General features: G+C 37.8%; 4 protein-coding genes and 1 long non-coding RNA gene across 10 annotated transcripts; 4 read left to right on the top strand and 1 right to left on the bottom strand.

Annotated features, from left to right (window-relative positions):
• The first annotated feature begins 1,194 nt into the window (after nucleotides 1-1,194).
• Nucleotides 1,195-10,092, top strand: LOC103996658 (agamous-like MADS-box protein MADS4). The gene is made up of 8 exons (XM_009417617.3): nucleotides 1,195-1,410; nucleotides 4,460-4,538; nucleotides 8,595-8,656; nucleotides 8,767-8,866; nucleotides 9,013-9,054; nucleotides 9,138-9,179; nucleotides 9,306-9,445; nucleotides 9,752-10,092. Exons 1-8 carry the CDS (start codon nucleotides 1,226-1,228, stop codon nucleotides 9,831-9,833), a joined length of 732 nt encoding a protein of 243 aa, XP_009415892.1. The 5' UTR covers nucleotides 1,195-1,225; the 3' UTR covers nucleotides 9,834-10,092.
• Nucleotides 1,426-4,423, top strand: LOC135622292 (uncharacterized). The gene is made up of 4 exons (XR_010491023.1): nucleotides 1,426-2,022; nucleotides 2,122-2,255; nucleotides 2,336-2,445; nucleotides 2,565-4,423. It is a non-coding gene; the product is annotated as an uncharacterized LOC135622292 (long non-coding RNA).
• A 2,417-nt stretch (nucleotides 10,093-12,509) lies between the features above and the next one.
• LOC103996657 (uncharacterized) lies at nucleotides 12,510-13,095 on the bottom strand. Its single transcript, XM_009417616.3, has one exon. The coding sequence runs from the start codon at nucleotides 13,051-13,053 to the stop codon at nucleotides 12,844-12,846; it is 210 nt and encodes a 69-aa protein (XP_009415891.1). The 5' UTR covers nucleotides 13,054-13,095; the 3' UTR covers nucleotides 12,510-12,843.
• Nucleotides 13,096-14,619: 1,524 nt separating this feature from the next.
• LOC103996656 (uncharacterized) lies at nucleotides 14,620-15,117 on the top strand. Its single transcript, XM_009417615.3, has one exon. The coding sequence runs from the start codon at nucleotides 14,635-14,637 to the stop codon at nucleotides 14,983-14,985; it is 351 nt and encodes a 116-aa protein (XP_009415890.2). The 5' UTR covers nucleotides 14,620-14,634; the 3' UTR covers nucleotides 14,986-15,117.
• LOC135622290 (CBS domain-containing protein CBSCBSPB5-like) lies at nucleotides 14,978-23,123 on the top strand. Of its 6 annotated transcripts, none has more exons than XM_065124023.1 (14): nucleotides 14,978-15,113; nucleotides 16,423-16,591; nucleotides 16,680-16,812; nucleotides 16,907-17,077; nucleotides 17,329-17,407; nucleotides 17,572-17,685; nucleotides 17,796-17,862; nucleotides 19,298-19,403; nucleotides 19,532-19,590; nucleotides 21,700-21,809; nucleotides 21,907-22,037; nucleotides 22,135-22,220; nucleotides 22,289-22,378; nucleotides 22,613-23,123. In XM_065124023.1, the coding sequence occupies exons 2-14, from the start codon at nucleotides 16,478-16,480 to the stop codon at nucleotides 22,790-22,792; spliced, it is 1,440 nt and encodes a 479-aa protein (XP_064980095.1). In that variant the 5' UTR covers nucleotides 14,978-15,113; nucleotides 16,423-16,477; the 3' UTR covers nucleotides 22,793-23,123. The 6 variants fall into 6 exon arrangements, with proteins under 6 accessions (XP_064980095.1, XP_064980094.1, XP_064980091.1 ...); XM_065124022.1 differs by lacking the exon at nucleotides 14,978-15,113 and adding an exon at nucleotides 15,253-15,889; XM_065124019.1 differs by lacking the exon at nucleotides 14,978-15,113 and adding an exon at nucleotides 15,253-15,917.
• Nucleotides 23,124-24,867: the final 1,744 nt, after the last annotated feature.

Below are 24,867 nucleotides of genomic sequence, written 5' to 3'. Positions count from 1 at the left end.
TTTACACCAAAATTGTTACTCCATTTTTGTCTGTTCCGTAGTCACGAACAAATCTATTCGATCATGTAAATATATATCACTTATTTCTGGTCTTATCGCTCTACATATTTTTTTTTTTCTTTCCATTTTTGATATCAATTATGTAAATAGAAGCTAATATAAGAGTTCCCGATGATGATCGACTCGAGTAGCTCAAACAAGAACATATCGGAATTAGGGAATGGAACATAAGTTTCTTTATTTTTGATATGATATCTCCTCGGAGATAATACTAATTCTAGAATTTCCTATATATATATTTATATCCACATATTAATGAATGTATTTATACTTCTTCTTCATTTCTTTTCTGATGGAAAATAGAAAATGCATCGAAATAGATAAAGAAAAAGACTGTGGATTATTATTCAGCATCAAGTAAATTCTCATTAAAATCAGCATCGATTCAGATTAAACTGTAAGGTTAAAATGGTTTGACGGAAAATGTTACCATGTCAATCATATGGTGTCTAACAATATTTAACCAAGCAAGATAAAGAAAGTAAAACCATCTTTCTTATGAGCTACACACAACTCTCTCTTTTGTACACATCTCATCAAATAGCAAGTTTAGCTACATGTTTACGTCAACGCTTTACTCTCACCAACTCCTCTCTCTCTGTCGCTCTACCATCTTCTCATCAGCCAATCCGAAGCTGATGCATTCCCCTCCGTCCATAGGTCCAAGGTTGGGTCTGCATGATTTGAAGGGCGGATCCGATCCAAGACGACGGACCAGAACTTTTTTTCCATCCCGCCTCCTCGTTCGACACGTACCGCGTCCCGGGACCAACGACTTCAATTCCACTGCCACCGCCACCACTCCATGTCAGTAGTCCCGCTCGTAGCGACTGACTCCTCTGCTGGTTTCCGCATAAATGTTAACGTGAAAATGCCTTAATCACCGTTAAAATATCGGTAAATCTCATCGCGACCGTACGTTTCGTGACGGGAAGATATTTGCTGTGCGGAAAATGGGAATATGGGAGTTTCCGAGGGTTGAAAGGGTGACGCTTTGTTAGAGGTCGCCTTCGTCTTCCACTCGCCTATAAATAGCAAATGGGGTTTGGTTTCCCCTTCTCTTCCTCAGCGCGAAAGCTCTCCTTTTTCTCCTCCTTTCTTCTTCTTGTTGTTGTTGTTGTTGCTGTTGATCTGGTTCTTTGAGGGGAGGGGTGGGAAGGAGGAGATGGGGAGGGGGAGAGTGGAGCTGAAGCGGATCGAGAACAAGATCAATCGGCAGGTGACCTTCGCGAAGCGGAGGAACGGACTGCTCAAGAAAGCCTACGAGCTTTCGGTGCTCTGCGATGCTGAGGTCGCCCTCATAGTCTTCTCCAACCGCGGGAAGCTTTACGAGTTCTGCAGCAGCTCCAGGTACGTTGGCGCGGAAACGTGACCTGACCTAGAAAAGGTTTGCTTGGCTTGATCTTGGGTCGCTCCTGTTTTGTTGCTTGGTATGATGGGTTTCCGCTTTGGCCGGTTTCCAAGCTTGGATCTTTCTTATGGGTTTCCGGTTTCGTGAAAGAAATGGAAGGTTGATTGGACCTGATGATGAAATAGCACAAGATGGTGCACCAAAGGATTTGTTTTCCGATTTGGTTCTGCTACTTTCCTAAAAGTTTCTTTCTCGCTAGGGACCTGTGGACTGGACTATTTTGATGTTATGAAAATGGATCAGGCCTCTAACAATGAGATCTTTTTTTGCTTGCACCAGAAAAAGAAGCCAGCAAATGATCTGCGAAATGAACTCGCTTCGTCCTTCTCTGCTTCTCTATAATAAGAAATCTCTTTCTTTACTTCAACCTTAGCTTAAATCTTCAGCTGCTAGGCCAGAAATCACACACAAAAAAGAAAACTTTTTTTTTTCCCCCCCGTTCCTTGTGCTTTTCACCAGCTCTACTCGACGGAGATTTACATGTGGATCTTTCTGGGAAAGAGCAATTTAAGATGTTATAGTCGATGTTGTTCTTATGGCTATGGTTTAAGGTTTCCTAACATCTTCAGTTTTTTCTATCTATTTTCTGGTAATCTCTCTTGGCACCCAAAAAGATCGGCTTGACTAATTTCTTCTTCTACCTTTGGCAGTTAAGAGAAACGTTTAGCCGAAAAGAAAGTCCAGGTTTTCTCTTTGGATTTTCTACGTATTACCCTTCCACATGTTTAGGGTTTCCTTCCGTGTTGTTTGATTCTGATTCAAGACTATTCAAGTACAGATCGGTGTAAGAAGCACAGCATATGGCAAGTATATGCTAAAATAGACCTCGATTTCAGTATGTGACTTGATAATTCTTTCTTGCAGAGTTAAGGTTCCATCGCATCGTCACTGTAGTGAAGAATTTAGGGTTTTGGCTCTTCCTACAAAGAAACCGCCTCATCTATCATTCTGCTGAAGAAGTCATGGCTTTTGAGGCAAACTAATCATCTTCTTGTCCTTTGGTTTTCCGGATTCCTCTTTGCCGTTCATATATACATAGCAACAGTTAATCACACAATTGTTCTGAAGAAACTAGGGTTTTTTGTTCTCTTAGATCCGTGCTGCAAGCCATCCGCACATTCACATCTCTATGCCCTTACAGCTCTTCTGGAAATCGTCTCTCTTTTTTCTGGTCCTTTGCTGTCTAGATTTCAGCGTTTGGAACCAGGCAGCAGTAACCCTTTGGTAAAAGCTTGTGCTTTCGAATTGTATGCATGGCTTTACCGCAGAATTTCTTTTCCTGATTTGATTGCTACTTTTCGCAGCATTTATTACTGTATTCTTATTTCAAGGTTGTGTTTTGTAATTCGAAATTTCGGAAGCCATATTATATGTTAGCCAGTTTTGAGAATTTTGATGAATAAAATAAACTATCTACATCAACTTATAATTTTTTTCCCCAAAAGTTAAAATCTTTAACGCAACAACAATTATACACAGCTTTTCTCGATTTTTGGGAAGTAATTCACTGTAGGACTTCCAAATGATGCTTCATTCTATCTCCTGTTCATCATCTTGGATTTCAGCCAATATAGTAGTATCTCAAAAAGAACAAAAAGAAAAACTTCTTTGAGAATGAAAATTTTATCCAATAAAATCTTGAGTTTCATGTAAATTTTCATCATACAAATGGATACCGCCTTGTTTTTCTTGTCTTCTTGTAGTTTTTCAAATATGATGCACTTGGCAATCCGTTTCCTCACCTTTTTTATAATCAGAGAACTAATTTGAAGTTACTGCTTATCCTCAATAGTAAGTAACTCAAACACCATCTAAAAGTTAGGTTGAGATCCTGTTCATAGTTTCTAATGGCCTCAAAGTGTTCTGTGACTATGCCAGGATCACTAGATTAAATTGTAGTGCAATAATAGGCCTAGATGAGGAACTGGGAGAAAGATATATATTCTCAATTATGTTATTGATTGAATTGATTTTTCACATCTTTACCAAATCTTATGCATTTACCAATCTGTTTCCTCCCTCTTTTTTTTTAATCAAAGAACTAATTTGAAGTTGCTGCCTGTCCTCAATAGTGACTGCCCATACACCATCTCAAAGTTAGTTTGAGATCATGTTCATAGTTTCTAATGGCCTTAAAATGTTCTGTGATCATGCCGGGATCATTGGAATAAATTGTAATGCTATAGTAGGCCTAGATGAAGACATATTTCTGAAAATTATACTATAGATTGAATCGATTTTTTCATATCTTTTAATTTCCATTTGAAGAATACATATGATCAATATGTAAATGCTATAATCGCTTCATACTGAAGAGAATAACAAAACAAATAAAGATAAAAAATCATTAACCACAACTATCTACTCTTTTTAAGAAGCTAATTCAATCTTTATAAATGAGTTCACTTTTTTTAAAAACCATTTTAGAGTTTTTAGATCCCCACACTTGCAGATGAGTTGTGTGAACACCAAATCATTGGCTGGTTTGAGGAATCCATATATCGATGTCTTGCAAATCTTTGAGATATTATTTACAGAAAGAGAGAAGAGTCGAGAAATTTTCACCTTTTATCATGATAAGAATATGAAGCGAGAAAATAAATGACCATTGAAAATCTGAGAGTAAAACATGATGAGAGAATAATGCAATATTTTACTCATTTTGCAACTTCGTATTCACTAAAAATTAAAAATGTAGCTACATTCTTTTAAACAATAAATATTATGGGAAACTTTATGTTTTTCATTTGCAAATCATTCTTTTAAGTTTTGACAATGTACAACAGTTTCATTAGTAGTTGACTTTATTTTCTTTTCCTTTTTGATTGTGGCTACTGAATTTTTTTTTTCCATAACAGAAAATGCATATTTTAGTATTTGATTGTTTTGAGTTGAACAAATGATCACAACCAACCATGATTGCATATATATATATATTCATAGGCTGTTTTCTATTCTAATGGCTTGCTTTTGTTATTAATTTTACAGTATGCTAAAGACACTGGAGAGGTACCAGAAATGCAACTACGGGGCACCGGAAACAAATATAATATCAAGGGAGATCCAAGTAAAATATTTTTGGATTCTAAGGATCAGCTTTCTTCTCTTCTTTTGCTTTACACAAAAGTTATTTTTCTCAAATTTGTTCTGTTGGATTTGGTCTATGAACGAACAAAAACATGGCTATAGTAGCCCATCAATTATGCAAAGCTTCAAGAAATTTTGACATTTGAAACCATTTGCCATCATGACATCGTATTAATTGTAGTTGATTAGCCAAAGAAGCTGGAAAAAAGGAAAAATGAACAACTAAAGTCTATAGAGTTTTTTTCAAAGTCCAACATTTCATCTAAGGTTGGATCTGAATACAAATACTATTAATTGTCATTGAATTCCTTTAAAACTCGTAAATTTGTATTGTTTCTATATTATATAGGATCATTGAAATTAAGTATGACAAGAAGATTGTAATGAGATCCAAGTTTCTCATATAGAACTATATTTTAAGAAAGTTGCAAAGAATTTCAAAGATATCCCAATGGGAATTTGCAAATGCTAGATAGATGGTTGATATGTTTATACCGGTTAACTTAAAATTTGATTGTATGCCATCATTTGCATCAAGTTGCGAGTGTTCTAATTTTTGTAATTCTTTGTTTCATCACTTTGTGCTTATTTGGTGAAATGGAAGCGCCAAAAATTAAGAGATCATAGAGTAATAAATTTGCAATGCATAAAAAAATTTGAGGGCCACTGAGATATATGGGGGAAGTGGGTGTTCATGACTACCAACATAGTATTATAGTTTTCATTTGCATACCAACATAGTACTATAGTGTCCATTTGTTTTAAGCTCTGAAGGTTTTTGCCTGTCCTCAAAGAATATCATCAATACCTTCTTGGTGCACCTTTCAATTGTAAAATTAGGGTTGCAATTTTAAACTATATAGAAATAACAAACAAAAATTAGTTACAGTTTGTGCAATTTGTCAACCTATGAGCCAAATGTGTACTTTCTGCATCAGCATTTGTAGGATAACACATGCTATTTTTGTTAGTTTGCATGCCTTCCATGAAATATATTATTATGGTATACTGGTATTATACAATTTTAAGTTAAAAAATAATGCTAATTTTTAGGTTGGCAGTAAGTAGTAAAGAATTTTTGCTAAAGACATGGTTATTTAAAAAAAAAATCTCATGATATGCAGGAGAGAAGTAACAACAAACAAAAAAGAAGAAGGAAAATTAGTAGCAAATGAACTTGTAAAATTTGTAGTGAAATGTTGATGGTGGAATAGCAAATTTCTATTAGGTAAGGGATAATCTAGAAAAATAACGTAATGGTTTCCAAAGAAGCTTTCAGTTAACTACTCTTTTCTTTATTGTAAAATTATATAGGATCATATAAGTGGGCCTTTCTTCCTTCAAATAATATCTAGTAGCAACCAAATTCTTATTTGATCATTTAATTAAAGTAGCACTAAATTCATTGTTCACTTTAGCTGTTCTTTTTAGCACAGTCAATTAATCAAGTTATGAAATCATTAGATAGAAAGAAATATGAAGTTATGGTCAGTAGGAAGGGACTTAGACTTCTATCACTAAAACCACTATCGATAATTCTCCCATTGGCCACTATTACTATATAGTCTTTGCTATTATCAAGGTTGGTAGACTCACGATCAACATTGGTTCAGGAATTGGACAAATCAAATTGGTAGGATCATTATTGGACAAAATATTTTTAATAATTGTAATATAAACTTGAAATATAAACATTCCTTTACCTATATGTTACCTAATTACGATATCTGATACTTTAAAATGTTACGAAAAAAATATTAAATAAGACAACATATATAAGAATACAGGACATTGAAGAATTTACCTGAGTCATGAAATTTCATGGCTTCTCACCTCCACACTTTCATTATCTCTAGTTATTTTCAGTTGTCTAGCATATACTCAGTTTATTGGCACAGTTTAGATCTTTTGCTCTTCCAAGTTTTGCTTCTTCTTTTTCTTTGTTGATACTAAAATTAGAATGTATTGGGTTATTGAGGAATCAACAAAGGACACAACATAGCAATATCAATTTCCAGATAGAGTTTAAATTTTTAACTTAATTTGTGGTTATTCAATTGGTCAAATCTTGGAAGTTTGTCATATATACGATCTAGTCAGGAAAGAATATGTGATGCACAAATGCTTCAGCATTCAAAGAGTTAAATGCCTCCTTTTCATTATGATGAATAATTCTTCATTTGCTTCCTTTTCATTCAAAGAGTTATATTCTTCCTTTAAATAATTTTTATATGGCCTGTAGTTTATAACTTGTTCTCCTTTTCTTTTTTAAGTTTTACTAGTATATTATTATGTTAATTATATAGCATCTTTTGGTTAAATATTCAAGATTTGATATTGAACCATCAGAATTGCCAGGAACAAAACTTGGGACCATTTTTCCCCTTCAAAGAGGAAAAGAAATTAGTCTTTTTGTGTATATAGAAAGACAATTAAGAAAAAGAAATAAGATAAGCATTTTCAATATGACTATTCAAACAAGAAACAAACTACCATAGCTTTAGAGATAAAAAGTTGGGAAAATGTGAGATTAAAGGGTAACATGGCTATTCAACTAAAGAAATTCGAGACTAGATTTTGTTGTTGACTTTCTTTTAGGTCCTATTAAAACTTAACTATGCTTCTTTTTTTTTTTCGTTTATCAATGATACATGTTAATTTCCATGCTAGGGAAGGTACATTAACATAAGTATTATACTTTTATGGCCCCTCTTAAAAATAGTTTCAAGTTCGATGACTGCCGCCCTGCTTAGTTGTTATATATATGTAACTATTAGCTTTTGAGGTGTATATACTTCAAAATTGTTTGGCTTTTCATAATTCATACCAAAATTTTGCTTTTCTTATTTTATAGATATAAACTGATTACATGGCAGAGAGTTACTTAGGTTGGAATGCATGTTTGTTATGTAACACTGTGAGCAAGTTACATGTATTAGATAGGTGGACATTCCTGTGGGTGTTTCTCTTATGATATATGAACTTAGAGCCATTAAAGCAAGGAAAGAAATTGAATGGACCTCACAGGCAGACCTTTGTCTTTCATTGCATCATCAAAATTGGTCATGTTCAGTAGCCATATGAGCTAGATTTTGCATTCACAGCAACAGCTTGCTGTAGTTGCTGAACTTTTCTCCATCCTGCTAGTTAAAGAAAAGTTGTTCTTTTGGATGTTTTTTGATTCTTGTCCCTTTCAAATTTTAGTGGAGAAACATGCTAGTGAATGTTGGATGACAAAGCACATACAATTAATAAATCAGTAAGTGCTAAAGAGAAATTAGCAAATGAACACATCAAAATGTGAATGTTCTCCGACCACATGAGACCTGTTTTTCTGATTATTGTTGATCTTATCCGTATTCTTGCAAGGTCACATTTTCTCCCTTTTCTTCTCTCTTGTGCTTCTGCTGTAGTTCTGCATCTTTCATATCTTCTGGTAATTAGAGAATGAAATAATCTGATGTCTATCGCTTCGAGTTTATTCCATCTTTTATTGTCTTCAGGCTATACACCCTTTGCTTATTGAATCTCCAGACAAGAAGCATTTCATTCCCTAGTTTGCATCAAATTCTAAAAATCACCAACTAACATGGTAGTCATTTTATTTATCGTATCATCAGAGAATGCTTTGACTTGGGAGTCTAGTCGCCACCATTCTAAGGGTTCTTAGATGTAATACATGCTATCACACGAAACTGGACGAAGAAAACAGTTGAGATACTTTAGAGATTGATAGTAAACCTTAATTGCTTGTATAACTGGAAATTCTCGGATAGGTTGACCATTTTTTTCCTACATGATTTCTCAACAATCAGAATAATATTATTCAGCAAAATGCTGCAACAGTCTGTCTAGTGCCTTCAGATTTCGGATGTGCAAACCAGAAGGCTCATTGCAGTTGCAGCAGTATAGAAATATAAGTAGTTACTATGTAAAGGATGTGCTTCCTCGATGAATTATTTGTGTTTTCTAAGTTTAATGATGATGTTAAATTCAGGCAATGCTGCGAGCTCACATCTTGTTTTGGCAAACGCAGACTAGCCAACAGGAGTACTTGAAGCTCAAGGCACGTGTTGAAGCCTTGCAACGATCACAAAGGTGAACTTCTTTTGCCATCCATCGACCTTAGTCTTCCTTTCTCTTACTGGAATTTTGGAAGATCATCAAAAGGAGTAATTGTCCATTTTTAATCTTCTTTGCGACTATAGAAATCTGCTGGGGGAGGATCTGGGGCCACTCAGCATCAAGGAGCTCGAGCAACTGGAGCGCCAACTCGATGCATCGTTGCGACAAATACGATCGACAAGGGTAATGTTCAGTCTCCTGATAGAAGTTGTCGGTAGCGACACTTGATAGACCTCACTTATATTTTGTTCATCAGCTAGTTAAGCGATTGTTAAGCAAATGCTAAACACATCAGCTATTAACCATGAACTTGTATGATCCTTTGACAGACGCAGTGCATGCTTGACCAACTTGCTGATCTCCAAAGAAGGGTATCATTGCAAAATGAAATGCTTGTGAGCATATTTAGTTCTTACTATGTTTTCGAGTAACATCGTTTTTTGAGTTGTGACAGGAACAAATGCTCTGTGAAGCTAATAAAGCTCTGAAGATAAGAGTAAGAGGCATTCTGATGCTCATGCAATCTAATACTAGACAACAGTTGGCTCGCTAATGACTCGAGAAAGAGTATAGCATGCATACACCGGTCATCACATTGTCATGGTTTTCATGTGTCATGCAGATGGATGAAGGAAACCAGGCCAATCAGCAACAACTGTGGGATCCTAATGCTCAAGCTGTGGCTTACTGCCGCCACCAACCACAGCCGCAGGGTGACGGGTTCTTCCAACCCATAGAATGCGAACCTACTCTTCAAATCGGGTAACTCCTGCTCTTCTTCTTCTTCTGTCTCTCACACGATCACTGTGTATGATGACATCGAAGGCAGAGCAGATTGTCTCTCCATCTCTTGCTATTTATTATTGGAGTAAAGAAATGGTAGATTAGAGTACATGAACTAAGAAAATATTCATGACGAAGATTGAAAAAGAAAAGAGAACAGTCGTCACATTGATAAGGTTAAAAAGTCGGGGTATTTGATGCATGTTAAACCTGCATAAGACAGTTTTGACTCAAAAACTCTTATAACATCATCATCGATTTCAAGAATGGTTGTGTGTTCCACAGGTATCATCCAGATCAGATGGCGATTGCTGCGGCAGCACCTGGGCCGAGTGTGAGTAGCTACGTGCCAGGATGGCTTGCTTGACAGCAAGATAAGGCCGGCATTTCTGGGTGCCTCTAATTATGTGTTGTATGCTAGCGAGGAATGCTCCTATTTCTTGTGCTGATGATTGCTTATATAACTGGCAAACATGATGTCAATTACTGTCGGATGATCTATATGTTATTAATGACCTGCTATAAAGACCTCCTTCGGAGGGAGGTAGTCCCAAGCGTCGTATGTACTCGAATGCTATTTGGTTCTCCTCCTAAGTTGCTGTCAGCTATGATGATTTGGTTTCAAATGCTATTTGGTCCTTGTTCTACGGCGCAGGCAAAGCCCCTCTTTATCTCGCCATGCCCTTCCCCGTCCTCCGCACCGTGAAGGAGAGGGTCTGTTCACCATGAAACATGTGGTGGGGGCGGCGACTTCTTCCACCACCCGATATCCACCGACAGCACAGAGGACACCCTCAATGGCTCATCATCGGAGACCGCCGTCAGTCTTCATCACATCACAGCTTGGTGATAGGGTCAACTTAGTCCCATATCGATTGAGGCGCGAGGAATCCAAGGGGTCATAAGACAATCGTGCGTCTTTTAAATTTAATTCCTCGCGCGCGAGGAATCCAAGGGGTCATAAGACAATCGTGCGTCTTTTAAATTTAATTCCTCGCACCCCCAAGGTGCACTAAGACAGACTAAGTAGTCCCCTATCACTTGGCATAAGAGGGTCACCTGATGAGACCAACTTAGTCTCACATCGATTGAGAAGTGGGGGAGCCAAGGACTCGTAAGATAGCCGTGCCTCTTTTAAATTTAATTCCTCGCACCCCCAAGGTGCACTGAGACAGACTAAGTAGTCCCCTATCACTTGGCATAAGAGGGTCACCTGATGAGACCAACTTAGTCTCACATCGATTGAGAAGTGGGGGAGCCAAGGACTCGTAAGATAGCCGTGCCTCCCTTATCATTAAAGGTACCTTTTGGAGCTCTATGACTCCGAAAGGACAAAACTGTACGAATAGTATCCCTTATTTTTTAATCTCCCTGTGACTCCGAAAAGACAAAAATCTGATTGACGCCTACCGTGGGACCCGAGTGGCTCAAACCCTCTTTGGCTCCCAACGAAGGAGAGTCACCTCGTGGGACCAACTTAGTCCCGCATCGATTGAGAAGCGGGGGAGCCAATGACTCATAAGATAACCGTGCCTCCCTTATCCTTAGAGGCACCTTTTGGAGCTCCGTGACTCCAAAAGGACAAAACTGGATTCAATCGTACTCATCCAAAACGAACAATCCCTCGAACCCCTAAGGGTTCGATAGCAATAGGAATAGTATCCCTTGTTTTTTAATCTCTTTGTGACTCCGAAAAGATAAAATCGTACGGGTTCGATCGCACTCACCCAAAGCAGACAATCCCTCATCGAGACAAACCAAATGATCCCCTATTAGATTGACGCCTACCGTGGGACCCGAGTGACCCAAACCCTCTTTGAGACAAAACTGTACGAATAGTATCCCTTGTTTTTTAATCTTTCTGTGACTCCGAAAAGACAAAATCGTACGGGTTCGATCGCACTCACCCAAAGCAGACGATCCCTCATCGAGACAAACCAAATGATCCCCTATCAGATTGACGCCTACCGTGGGACCCGAGTGACCCAAACCCTCTTTGAGACAAAACTGTACGAATAGCATCCCTTGTTTTTTAATCTTTTGTTTTTTAATCTTTCTGTGACTCCGAAAAGACAAAATCGTACGGGTTCGATCGCACTCACCCAAAGCAGACGATCCCTCATCGAGACAAACCAAATGATCCCCTATCAGATTGACGCCTACCGTGGGACCCGAGTGACCCAAACCCTCTTTGAGACAAAACTGTACGAATAGCATCCCTTGTTTTTTAATCTTTCTGTGACTCCGAAAAGACAAAATCGTACGGGTTCGATCGCACTCACCCAAAGCAGACGATCCCTCATTGAGACAAACCAAATGATCCCCTATCTGATTAACGCCTACCGTGAGACCCGAGTGGCTCAAACCCTCTTTGGCTCCCAACGAAGGAGAGTCTCCTAGTGGGACCAACTTAATCCCGCATCGATTGAGAAGTGAGGGAACCAAGGACTCATAAGATAACCGTGCCTCCCTTATCCTTAGAGGCACCTTTTGGAGCTCTGTGACTCCGAAAGGACAAAACCGGATTCAATCGTACTCATCCAAAACGAACAATCCCTCGAACCCCCAAGGGTTCGATAACAATAGGAATAGTATTTCTTGTTTTTTAATTTCTCTGACTCCGAAAAGACAAAATCGTACGGGTTCGATCACACTTACCCAAAACAGACAATCCCTCATCGAGACAAACCAAATGATCCCCTCTCAGATTGACGCCTACCGTGAGACCCGAGTGACCCAAACCCTCTTTGGCTCCCAACAAAGGAGAATCACATCAGTAGGGGAGCCAAGAACTCATAAGATAACGTGCCTCCCTTATCGCACCTTTTGGAGCTATGTGCCTCCCTTATCGCACCTTTTGGAGCTATGTGACTCCGAAAGGATAAAACCGGATTCGATCGCACACATCCAAAACGAACAATCCCTCAAACCCTCGAGTGTTCGATAGCAATAGGAATAATATCCCTTGTTTTTTAATCTTAAATTGTCTACCGACAGCCAAAGATAAATAATTTGATCTCTTATTTTCGTTATTATCACTTCATGGGAAAATATTCATTTCCATTAATCGAAGTACCGGTCTCTATATATCATTCAGAACTTGGTAGATGGCAGTGATGCACTCCACAAACACATACTATAAACCAGAGAGACAACCGAAGGAGATGACGCCTTTCCGGTCATTCGTTAATCACCGAAGCTACTGCTCCCGAGATGAGAGGAACAACAAAAAATCAAGCTCGGCATCAAGCTAATCTCCAAGAACATGTTTTCGTTGACCGTACTCCGACACGACACAACAACGCATCCTCCTCTTAGAAATCCAGCTAGCACAAACCTAATTATGACCATCCATCGGAGGTGATGGTGGTGGCGTGTCAGCCGGCGTAGATGTGGACGCCGATGGCGATGAGGAAGATGGTGACGAGAGCGAAGTAGAGGATGGCGTGGACGAGGATGGAGAGGCCGCTCGTCTGCATGTTGCCGAACTCCACCACCCTCCCCCTGGCCGGCAGCTGGATCAGCAGCCCCGGCGACAGCAGCACGAACAGCATCACCGCCACCACCACCGGCCCCCAATCCGCCATGAACCCCTTTTTATGTTGTTCTCCCCTCGCAGCAAGAAAGCATCTTATAGAGACAGAGAGGGGGGCGGTTGTGATGTCCAGTTATGCAAGAAAGTGGGCCCAACATGTGTTATTTTATTCTGAGTCGGGTAGCGATGCGTGTATACGAAAGAAACGAGCATAAACGACGACAGAGGATGGTTCTGGAGCGCAACACGTGGAGAGCTGTGGGAACACGTGGTGGCGCAGGAGGTCCGACGCGGCTGTTCTCTCCACTCACCGATGGCCGACCTCACGTGACGCTTTGGATGATCCCCACGACACCACACAAGTCACGAATTTGCACGGTGTCGGTGGGTTGCCTGTGGCGGACACTAATCTCCACTGCACACGTCACTCTCACGCTTCTGTGGGACTCTGTCGTCGTGTTGTGCACCATTTAAATCGGGTTTAACGGACGAATTTAAATTAACGAGAGAATTCCCAAATAAAAAGAATCGAGTTTTTTTTAACGAATTTTTTTACTTAAAAATAATATTAAAAGAATACTATTAAAAAAATTTAAAAATAAAAATAATAATATGATCGATACCTCATTGTCATATGATTAATACGTTCTTATCATATGATTCATATTTTTATGATCGATATTATTTTTTCATATAACGATATCTCATTGTCGTACAGTTACTACTTCAGTATTACATGATCGATTTGAATGATATAATATCACTCATAATAATATCAAACCCTTTAAATTTAACATGACATATTTACGCTCAATGCTTGAAAAGACATATCTTTTATTTTTTTTATTTTTCTTATCGAATTTGAAGGGATATATTATATATATAATTATTATGACAAGAGGGTAAAGCTTGCGACATGCTAATTAATAGATTGACGAGCACGCACTTCTTTACATGCCCTCTCGTTGACGGTATTTAAAGGTTATTGTAAAGCTGTAACTCACATGGATCATTCTTGCGCTCACTACATATTCTATTAAAGCTTCTCGAGGATGTTACTGATTTCTTTTCACTAGAAAACCGAAGAAGTATACGTCCGATGATTTGAAATGCCATGATCCTTTAATGAACTTTGAGATAGATTGAGGTACAAACAAAACTAGGAATTATTGGGTTTTAGTTCAAGCAAGCAATAGAAAAATTACACATACTCTTCTTCTTCTTCATGTTGTCATACAAAAAACAATTACATAAAACAGTTAAACGAAAGGTTTCTTGAGATGCCAAAGAGAATAACAATGACAAGTAAGTATGCGGACTTAATACTGTGAAACCAAAGCTCTTTCTTGAGTTGATGCCAAAGAAAATGAGCAAAGAATCCGATTCGATTCCCCACTCGCCATAACGAAAGCTGTTGAGCATTATATCGATCGATGAAGATAGATAGCTTTTCTAACGAATCATTCTCCATCCATCCACTCCTTAATGTTCAACCAAGTTGATTAATCGAATCGAGTGCTCCTTCCTTAATCTAAGCCAGTTTTCCCGGCACACACCGATTTGGTATGCGTTGCATGGATCATATTCAATCCAAGTCTACATACAGCACACGTATAAAGGTGGATTCCATGAAATGATTGCGGCGTTCCCCAGCTTTCCCGTCGTCTCTGATGGTGCGCTGAGCATATTGGCATCCGAGGCGGTGGCTTTATGTTGGCTCATTCTTCCTTCCTTCCTTCCTTCCTTCTTCTGTACTCATCCTTCTTCTGGGAGAGCCATGAAGGACTGGGCTCCCTCCATCATCGCCACGGCTCTGTTTGCGTTCCTGTGTCCGGGCGTCATCCTGCAGCTGCCGGGGAAGCATCGCCCGGTGGACTTCCTCAACATGAAGACCAGCGTCGTCGCCATCTTGGCTCATGCTCTTCTCTTCGGCTTGCTCCTCTTGCTCTTCCTCGTCATCTTGAAGGCCCATCTCTATATCTGAAACCCTTTCCCTTCCCCTTGTATCTTTCAGCTCGGAGATCTTAGATGGTTATCATCGTTGGAATATTCTCAAAACAGTGTTGTATCATCATCTTCTTTGAATGCTCAACACACGGACACCATCGACCGGTAATTTCGCATCATGAGATGTACAAATCAACACGCACACACACAACATCTTAACCATTAAAATGTTTCTTGATGAATCTCCTAATGACATGCATTGATATGATTTTTAATTATAGCATTTAGTACAAGATGATAATGGAAGAGAGATATTATATGTAATTAATATATATATATATATATATATATATATATATGTAATTTTATAAATATAAAATATTAGAGGATATTTAAGTATATTTTGAAAAATAAATAAAATAAATAATAAATAATATGGAATTAGTCTTTGTTAACCTGTGTTTTAACCGACCTTCCATTTGGAGGCACGCAAGGAAGCTACCCTTTCTTTCCGTAAAGCCACCCAACGTGGAAACACAAAGATGTACCTTCGCCCGACCATCTCCATAGATTGGTGGGTGCATTGTGGGTGTTCAGCTTAATGGGCATAACATTTCATGTCAAAGCACTAAACTAAAATAAAAGAAAATTAACTATTGTTTTCCCCTTAATTTGAGAATGTGAGCGGTGATGGAAGCCCCTCCGTTCCGTTCGAAACGGGGACGAAGAGGCGCGATAATAGAAGAAGGACACCGTGACAGCTCGAGTCCTCCGTTCCCCGGTGTGCTCCTAAGCGCTTCCTTGCCCATCTCGCGGGAGATTTGGTACTTCCGGTGGGGATTCGGGCCAACCGGAGATGGACCGCCGAGGCCATTCGAGGAGAAGCTCGTCGTTCAGTAGCTCGCCGGCGAGGAAGAAGCAGCCAGAGATCGGGAACACCGGTTGGAAGGCGCCCATCCCTCGTTCTCTGTGCGCTCCCTCTATTGCCTGCTTTGATTCAATCGGTTTCTACTTTTTGTTTCTCGCAAAAAATGAATATTCTTGTAATGTTTGTGTCAAATTTCTCCGATCGGTGGGTGGAACAGCATGATGTTTTCTTCGATCAATCATTTCGTTGTTCTAATCGTATGCCTCTACTTCTAAACGAATGCATAGAATCACATCAAGCTCTTGAAGAAGATGATTGTTGCGGAAATTTTTGGTCAAAACTTCTAATTCTTATCCTACTCGTTATCTGTTGTACTGCTAAATCAAGATGTTCGCTGATGATCATGATGCTTATATTGTGTATAAAGCAGGTAATGTGAAGTACGTTCTTAAAAGTTTGGTAGGAGACTGTTAGATTTGTAACTCACCTTGAAATTGATGACATGGGATTAATCATATCGTCAGCTTCCTTGCTTACCTATGGGATGGTTACATTTGATGTGATAATTCAGTACTCTTATACAGCTCCTGTTTCTTTTGGAAGCAGGAGTTTGAGTGGTGACAGAACCGTGAAGAGGCTACGATTGTCGAAAGCGTTGACAATGCCTGACAGTACAACGGTGCTGGAGGCTTGCCGACGGATGGCTGCTTGTAGGGTTGATGCTGCATTGCTGACTGACTCAAATGCTTTGCTCTGTGGAATCCTCACAGACAAGGTTGTTATACTATATTTTCATTCATCAATTTTGGAAAATTAAGTCCCTTATAGGTTTAGTGCTGGTTTCATATTGTTTGAATTGGAAGGATATAGCAATCAGAGTCATTGCCGGTGAGTTGGTGCTTCAGGATACACCAGTTTCGAAAGTGATGACAAGAAATCCCATTTTTGTTCTTTCTGACATGCTCGCAGAGGAAGCATTGCAGAAGATGGTCCTCGGTTAGTATTGACTTAAAACCATGGGGTATTTTACCTATTCCTATCAAGTTAAAGATTTTACTTCTTCTTCTTCTTCTTCTTCTTCTATTTTCAGGCAAGTTTAGACATTTACCTGTCGTTGAGAATGGTGAAGTAATCGCTTTGCTTGACATTGCAAAGTGTCTATATGATGCTATTGCACGACTGGAGAGAACAGCTGAGAAGGGAAAAGCTATTCAAGTCACCGTGGAAGGGGCGGAGAAGAACTGGGGAACATCTATATCTGGTCTGTGTCGACAGAATATCAACAGCTAATGTATTGTTGATGAATATTCATATGTGATTTTGCTGGTTTAATGCATATGTTTCTTTTTCACTCCCTCCATCTTCTACAGTTCTACTGTTACTCCCTCAACTTCTTTAATATTTGCTATTTTGTTCATAAAAAAGGGTATTGTTTCTATTTTCTTTTGTGGAAATATTTTATCTTCAATTTGATTACTAAAAATTTTATATGTGAATTTCACTTTTATCCAGGGCCTGGTACATTTATTGAAGCTCTTCGAGAGCGAGTATTTCAGCCATCATTGTCAACAATTGTTCAAGGGAACTCAAAGTAGGTAATATATTTTTTGGGAATAAACCATATCATTAACAATGCTTATGTTATAGATGATTGCTCCACAATGCCTTTATCATAGATGTTTGTTCAGATTAAACATATTTCTGATTGAATGTCTTTAGAGGATGATCTTCTTATTGTGAAGTTCATTGTATTAGGCATCTTACAGTTTCACCAACTGAGTCAGTTTTAGCTACCACCAAGAACATGGTTGAATTTCAAATGAGCTCTGCAATTGTAACCAGTGGAAATAAGCCACTTGGAATACTGACGTATGCCCTTCAGTTCTAAATCTAAGTGCGTTTTCTTGAACAGCATCATCTTTACTATCAACCCTGCTGAGAATCTTACTTCCTCCTTTCCTGTGTTTCTTCCATATCAGTTCAAGAGATATTCTGATGCGTGTAGCTGCAAAAAATCTTTCACCAGATACAACTGCCGTGGAGAAGGTATGTGTTCTGCATGGAGCTTATCATTGTGCGATGTTTTCTTATAAGCTTGTTAGATTAGTCCTGTAAGTCTCTGGCCATCTCCACGATCTGCATAATGTTCATCTAACTAGTAGTTAATCTTGATAATGTATAATATGGTAAATGGTTTAGTCCAATACTTCAGTTTTCTGATTATGTAATTTATCAGCATGCATAACTATTTTGAGCAAACTATGAGATTCTTATAATTAGAATAAGCTCCTGCGCTTCATATTTTTCTAATAAATAACACACTAGTCTTTGCCTTTGTTTGCCTAGAAAAATATTTAAGAAAAACAGAATATGGTTGTAACTACACTGCACAATGACTCGGTAGAAGATGAATTTATTAAAAGTTATCTGATTAAGACTTTTCCAATGTGTATGTGAAACAATTTAATAAAATTCCGCAGATGCTATTGTCTTTGGATTGAGAGAAATGAATCAAAGAGAAGTATGAGAATCAAAAGGAAAACTTTTCATGTACGTATTAGAAAATACAGTCAAGTTTCGGAGACAAGTTAGGAATTTCTTCTATGTGCCACCATATCTTCAGATTTGGTCACTTCTTCTTGATCTTCGAATATTATAGTCTATGATTTGTTTGATAAAAAAAAAAGAAAATTATACCCATGTCAACAAGGATGAGTGCCTCTCCCATGTGTGGAAAATGGCCATTTTGTTCCTCACTAAGAGGGCTTCCAACTATTAGGCTATGGCCTTGTGTCCCCACCATCAACCAGCAATTGCTTCATCATGTATAGTATCATATCCAAATTTGATGTTCACAAAGTGGCGTGGAGGGAGTTCCTGAGATCTAGCTTAAGTTTGTAGCACGTTTTGTCTATGCACTAATTGTTATATTGTGTATCGCATTCTAATTAGAGCATTGCTTGTGATTTAATTATTGGCCTGTATGCTGACAATAGAAGTTTACAGAGTGGCAGACATATTTAAGCAAAAAGTGAACAGAAAGTTATCTTTAAGAAAGTGTCAATAACTTTTTGCTATTCCATTGGAATTTCAGATTGAGGTAGCAAGATATTGTTTCACAATCATCTTGGTGTGTTGTGGTAGATTGTTAAGACATACCATAACAAATGTCTTATGTTTTTCTTTTCTTTTCTTTTTCTTTTTATTTATTTTTGGATTAGAAGGCAGGACATAGAGTATGTTTCTTAATCAATGGTTCCTTTATTCCTTTATGACAAGTGTGGACCATATCAAAACTGGTGTTGTTGCACTGCGTTTGAAGCTTTATATATTGACTCGAACAAAGCAGACTGATGAAGTCTGTACCTAGTTAAATATTGGCCCAAACAGTGTAGACAAGTTGTTATCAGTTCTGTCTAGGCAATCATACAATATACTAATAGCAGTTCGTTTACTTAACATGTATGGTTCTCATATTTAGGTCATGACACCAAATCCTGATTGTCGAGGCATCGATACCTCGATCCTTGATGCTCTTCACACTATGCGAGCTGGAAAATTTTTACATCTTCCTCTTACAGACAGAAGTAAGCTTTTTATTTTTATTTTCCTTTGTCCTCCAAATCAGAAGAAAGATGGTCTTCAGAAAGATAGCATCGGACATATTATTATTATTAGTCTTTTACTGTTTCTTATATCTTTTTGTTCATTACAGATGGTAATGTTGTGGCAGTCATTGACGTACTTCATATCATGCACGCTGCATTAGCCACGGTAAGTAATATTTATACTTTCACTTTGGACATTCCTTTGACAGCTCGTTTGTCTCATTGATTGACTCACTAAGCATGATGGTTATACTCCCTAGACTGTATGGTATATACCATTCTACTAGTTCACCTCGATTATGGTTTATAGCCAGACAAGCTAAATAGTTCATCTTATTTATTTGTATACCATGGTTCGTCTTACCAGTTCGTACCAATGTACTAACAAGTTGTCAGTATGATATGTACTGAACTATACCGAGCCATGCCGAGCATACCGATACATGGTATATGGGGGTATACCGATGTATCACCCATACGGGTCCCCTATCAAATTAGTACGTACTGCCCATACCGAGGGGTATGTTTGGTACAGCGAACCTTGCTATAAATGAGAGTATATGGTGAAGAGTTAAACTGTTACAAATGGACCAGCCTAAAAGTTGGTCTTACCAAATATGATAGTTGGATCATGAGATGGTGGTAATCTTAAGATATGTGTGGAAGTTAATTACACATATTTATGTATATATGCATGCATAAGATTTTAGACCATGTTTGGAACTTATCTGGCTATTGCAAGATATGAATTTATCTCTTCCTTTTAACCACTGAAAATTTTCATTTCACAGTTGCTTCACAGTGCCTATTTTATGCATACTTATATCACCTTGCCCTTAAATGTTTATTTGAAAGTAAAGAATGAAAGTATATGTATACATACATATATCTACAAGATTTCATATATCAATCGAACCAGTATGTACTGATCATTATTTACTGGTCCAACCAAGGACCAGTAACAACTTGTATGATTCATTACCAATTGGGATTTAGTTTTCTGTTAAATTTTGGTGCATTGGATGATACAAATTGGTATACCACTTGGTATAACTGGTGCCATACTGGTCCAACTGATTATTAAAACCAGTAAGGGACCATGATTGAAATCATTATGTATGCATACACATATATGCATTTGTAAATATGCATATACATATAAATCAACATATATATATATATATATATGTATGTATATATATGTATGTATATATGTATGTATATATATATATACATACATATATACATACATATATATATATACATATATATACATACATATATATATATACATATATATACATACATATATATACATATATATACATACATATATATATATATATATATATACATACATATATATATATATATATATACATATATATATATATATATACATACATATATATACACACACACTTATAAATAAAAGTCAATGCTGAATGGGACTGCTGGTTGTGGTAGATAAGCCATGTCATATCATAAAAATGAGTTGATCTGCACGTTAGTGAACTATATGTCTTATGCGAATTGATTTATAATGATCTTGTCTGTGGTTTACTTCATGATATTACATCAAAGATTTGTTTTGTTTAAGTGATGTATATTTTAGTATATGAGATCAATACTTTTCTTATTTTACTTTTTATATTATCTGAGTGTGTGTTTATTTCATCTACCAGAAGACACTGATGAAAAAGAAGTTGCTTTATTATTGATATAGAATGAGTATCGGAATTGAGCCCGAGTTCTTTCATACTCAATAGATCTGTCTGGAACTTGTTGAACATCAGTCCTGCCTTTGAGATCACTAAGTGCTCACCTTATTAGTGTATACTTGTCTTTTTTTTTTTTTTTTGCAGCTTGCGAATAAATTTACTTTGGGCTAATTGCAATTTATTTTGTGCTACCAATTACAGTTAGCTAGCTGCTGACAATATCAAGCCACGACATTGATAGAATGTCAGATATATTTTGTCATATAAGAATTTGTACATTTCTCTGTCTATTGCATTGCTCATAAAAAAATGCGATCTTAAGTTGGTTCAGGATTTCCATTATCAAAGCATTCAATTTTTGGATGTTAACTATGTTTACCTAGCCTAACATATCTCCATGACAGTATTTAGTTTATCCTATAATCAACAATCTGTGACTAGAATAAAAAATTTCAATTCTGAACAAGCTGAAACTCCTTGTATATCAATTCATTACACTAGGCCTTTGCTTTATTTAATTGAATAATTTTGATGTCTTGTTTATCATCAACAAGTTTGAAAGCACTTCTGCTGTTGGAAATGAGGCTGCAATTTCCGTAATGCAAAAGTTCTGGGGTTCTGCAATGGCCACAGGACCTTTGGAGGAAGATGATAATACAAGGAGGTAACCTGCTTTGATTACACATGGAAAATGCCACCTTACTTAGATATTACTTCAGGAGGTCATTAGCTCTCAGTCACCAACTCTGGCTGTGTTCCAGTGAAGGATCTACAAAACTGACTTCTGAGGTTACTGACATGGTGGGCTCTTCTTACCCTTCTTCGAACCTACCTGATATGTTTTCTTTTAAGCTCGAGGATACCAAGGGCAGGATGCATAGGTTCCATTGTGGTAAATTTGCTACTCTCATGGTCTTTTGAATGCATGTTATTAATTAATCTTGACGTTTTGCCTTTTAGAGTGACAATATTAGCCATTTCCATTTCAGAAACACAGAGTTTGACATACCTCATCACTTCCATCCTTGAGAGGGTGGGCGACGACATCAACAAGAATCATTTGGCACAGATTCTGGTATGTGCAGAATGATTCACCCCCATTTTGTGTCAAAATGTATACTTAGCCTGATTTCTCATTTTCAGTATGAAGATGAGGATGGTGACAAGGTCATCCTTGCATCCGACAGTGACCTAGCTGAAGCTGTGGACCATGCAAGACTTGCTGGCTGGAAGGCATGACCACCCAGCATATTCTTTTCGTACTGGTCTCAATAGCACACTGCATCCTTTATGATATTGACACACTGGATGATACACAGATCTGTACCATCCTGAGTTAGTGAATAAAATAATATAAAGTATCATTAAATAGCCCATGGCTTCTGCTTTCGGTCATAAGCCAGCTGAAATGAATGTATCATGTTGGCTCTTGATTGACCTCAAATATGTTTTTGTTTCGTGTTGCAGGGATTGAGGTTACACTTGGATTACTCCGGCACAGGAGGTGGGAAGAAAGGTGGAGGATCAAGAAGAATGGACTTGTTAAACATGGATGCCTGGGCAGCGGCATACAACATGGTTGCAGCAGGAGCTGCAGTCATGGCTGGCCTGGGTATGATGGCTTACTTGAAGAGATTCGGGTCATAAACCACATAACCAAGCCAAGGAATTCCAAGCAGGGAAGAAGGTGAAACCAGGCAACGCTGGTGTAAAAACAATCTTTGGTCGAAGCCATCACCAACCAACGCAATTTTGACTTTGGATCTCTCTCTCTCTCTCTCCCCGTAATTTCCTTTGACATCTGCCGAACAAGTGTCAATTAGAAGTAGGAAACGTTTTCCTTGGTATCCTGGTGACAGCATAATGTTCTGCCTATTGTCGGGTGCTTGTCGTTCTCATTGTAAAATATTTGTGGCGTCCCTTCTGGATCAAGTGGGCATCGTTGTTAGCCATGTTATCAAGAACGTGGATGGCTCCACTCTCTCTGGCCGTCTCCCTCGTGTTGTTGTTGCCTTTGTGTTCTTGGAAGGCACCTGTGGTGTTTTCGTTGATATTTCTGTTTTGTGGACTCCCATTAATACAGTCTTTTATGGGGACGTATACACACACCCACTAAGGATCGCCATGATTTGCTTTGGAGACACGAAGAATGTTTACTGCATGATAACAAATCAACGCACGTTGTCTTACAACATGGCATTCAAAATAGAAATTTGCATTCATTGTCCTTTCATAAAGTTATAAGTGATGTGTTGTATAACTTGAAATCTTCATTTTTTTGTTTGTGTAACTATTGTCATTTGACTCGGTAATGGTCAAATAGGGGATCGGATTAATCAAGCCAATAATGGATGCCGAATTTATAATTCAGGAAGAGCATAGATTTCAACAACATTTATGAAATCTGGGAACACTTAAATTATGGTGAGCATGCAGGTAGAGATAGCTTGATTGTTTTGACCATGACAGCGAATCCCCGCCCAATGGTTAAGAGATGTAATAATTTATGGATGTATTTATTAGTTTATAAGTTTCGAAGTTACAGATATACATATTATAAGGGACATAAACAATATTTATCACCATGTGGAGGATACGTGTGCAAGTTATTCTCGAAGCAAACCACACGCAAAACGTGATGGTGTTGTGATGGCCACCACCACCCACCGAGTCAAAGCCAACCATTTAACCACAATATTCCCCCCCCCACCCCCCCCTTTTTTTTTTTTTCTTTTTAATGTGAGAGAAACATAATGTTTATTTCAATGCTCTGAACATCAATAATAAAATTCTATGATTTTTATATAGCATCATCCGATCAATTAAAACGATTATAAAATCCTTAGTCATAGATACATTTATATAGATCGTCGATCGACGGGGCTGGTTATTGATGTAGGAAATTGAGTTGGACATGAGCTCATGAAGAACAAAGCACACCACACACGTGTGTGTATATAAATGTATTCTTGCGTTGAAGCAGACAAAGGAAAGTGAGGCAGCCCACCTTTCATCAGCGCTCATAAATATCAGTATCATCACCATCAGTAGTACCATCGAGACGACAAAACATGGACAAATTCTCCGTCAGTGCAGCAGCAGCTACCATCAGAACTCAAACGCAGTGTTAACTCGATCTCCTTTTGTTGGTGTCGAGTGGGGGATCGAGGAGTCTCGGTGGACATCACCTTTAACATATTTTAGGAACGATTACTGTCGATAATAATGTGTTGAGATCAGATCCTCCTGTCTCCGTTATTTACTTTCATAAAAAAATTAAATTGTTTTTTTAATCATTTGAATTCACATATTCATATAAAGAGATTCCATTGCATGTGGCATCAGTCTTCCTGTTTTATTGTTATTATTGATATTGATATTTCAAATTTAGAGGACGAAAAAGATTTTTTTGATTACCTGACTTAGAAAAGTGATTTATGCAAACTTAATTTAAGGAAAAACATGTTTTTCTAAAAAAAGAAAAAAAAAGAGTTTTGGCCAAATTATATTTCACTAAGAAAATATTTTGTTTGACGAGATTATTATCTCCAAAATTAAGATTTGATAAGATTATTTAGTTTAATATTGATTAAGGATTATAAGAACAAAGGTTCATAAGTTCGTCGGATCTCACTTACCTTCGGACATATCTTTTGGAGACGGATAAAATCGTATACGTACGCCCGTTATCGATCGACCAGATGATCAAGTAAGGATTTAGA

This window comes from Musa acuminata, chromosome BXJ2-9 (assembly GCF_036884655.1).
Source record: "Musa acuminata AAA Group cultivar baxijiao chromosome BXJ2-9, Cavendish_Baxijiao_AAA, whole genome shotgun sequence".
Taxonomy (NCBI): domain Eukaryota; kingdom Viridiplantae; phylum Streptophyta; class Magnoliopsida; order Zingiberales; family Musaceae; genus Musa; species Musa acuminata.
Note: the sequence above shows the minus strand (reverse complement) of the source record. Positions and strands in the feature narration are given on the sequence as shown.

Coding starts and splice junctions, on each gene's coding strand:
- LOC103996656 (XM_009417615.3), top strand. CDS start 14,635: ATGATTGCGGCGTTCCCCAGCTTTCCCGTCGTCTCTGATGGTGCGCTG.
- LOC103996658 (XM_009417617.3), top strand. CDS start 1,226: ATGGGGAGGGGGAGAGTGGAGCTGAAGCGGATCGAGAACAAGATCAAT. Junction 8,657..8,766: donor GCCTTGCAACGATCACAAAG/GTGAACTTCTTT, acceptor TTGCGACTATAG/AAATCTGCTGGGGGAGGATC. Junction 9,055..9,137: donor TTGCTGATCTCCAAAGAAGG/GTATCATTGCAA, acceptor GAGTTGTGACAG/GAACAAATGCTCTGTGAAGC.
- LOC103996657 (XM_009417616.3), bottom strand. CDS start 13,053: ATGGCGGATTGGGGGCCGGTGGTGGTGGCGGTGATGCTGTTCGTGCTG.
- LOC135622290 (XM_065124019.1), top strand. CDS start 15,805: ATGGACCGCCGAGGCCATTCGAGGAGAAGCTCGTCGTTCAGTAGCTCG. Junction 17,408..17,571: donor ATTGTTCAAGGGAACTCAAA/GTAGGTAATATA, acceptor TCATTGTATTAG/GCATCTTACAGTTTCACCAA. Junction 19,591..21,699: donor TGCACGCTGCATTAGCCACG/GTAAGTAATATT, acceptor ATCATCAACAAG/TTTGAAAGCACTTCTGCTGT.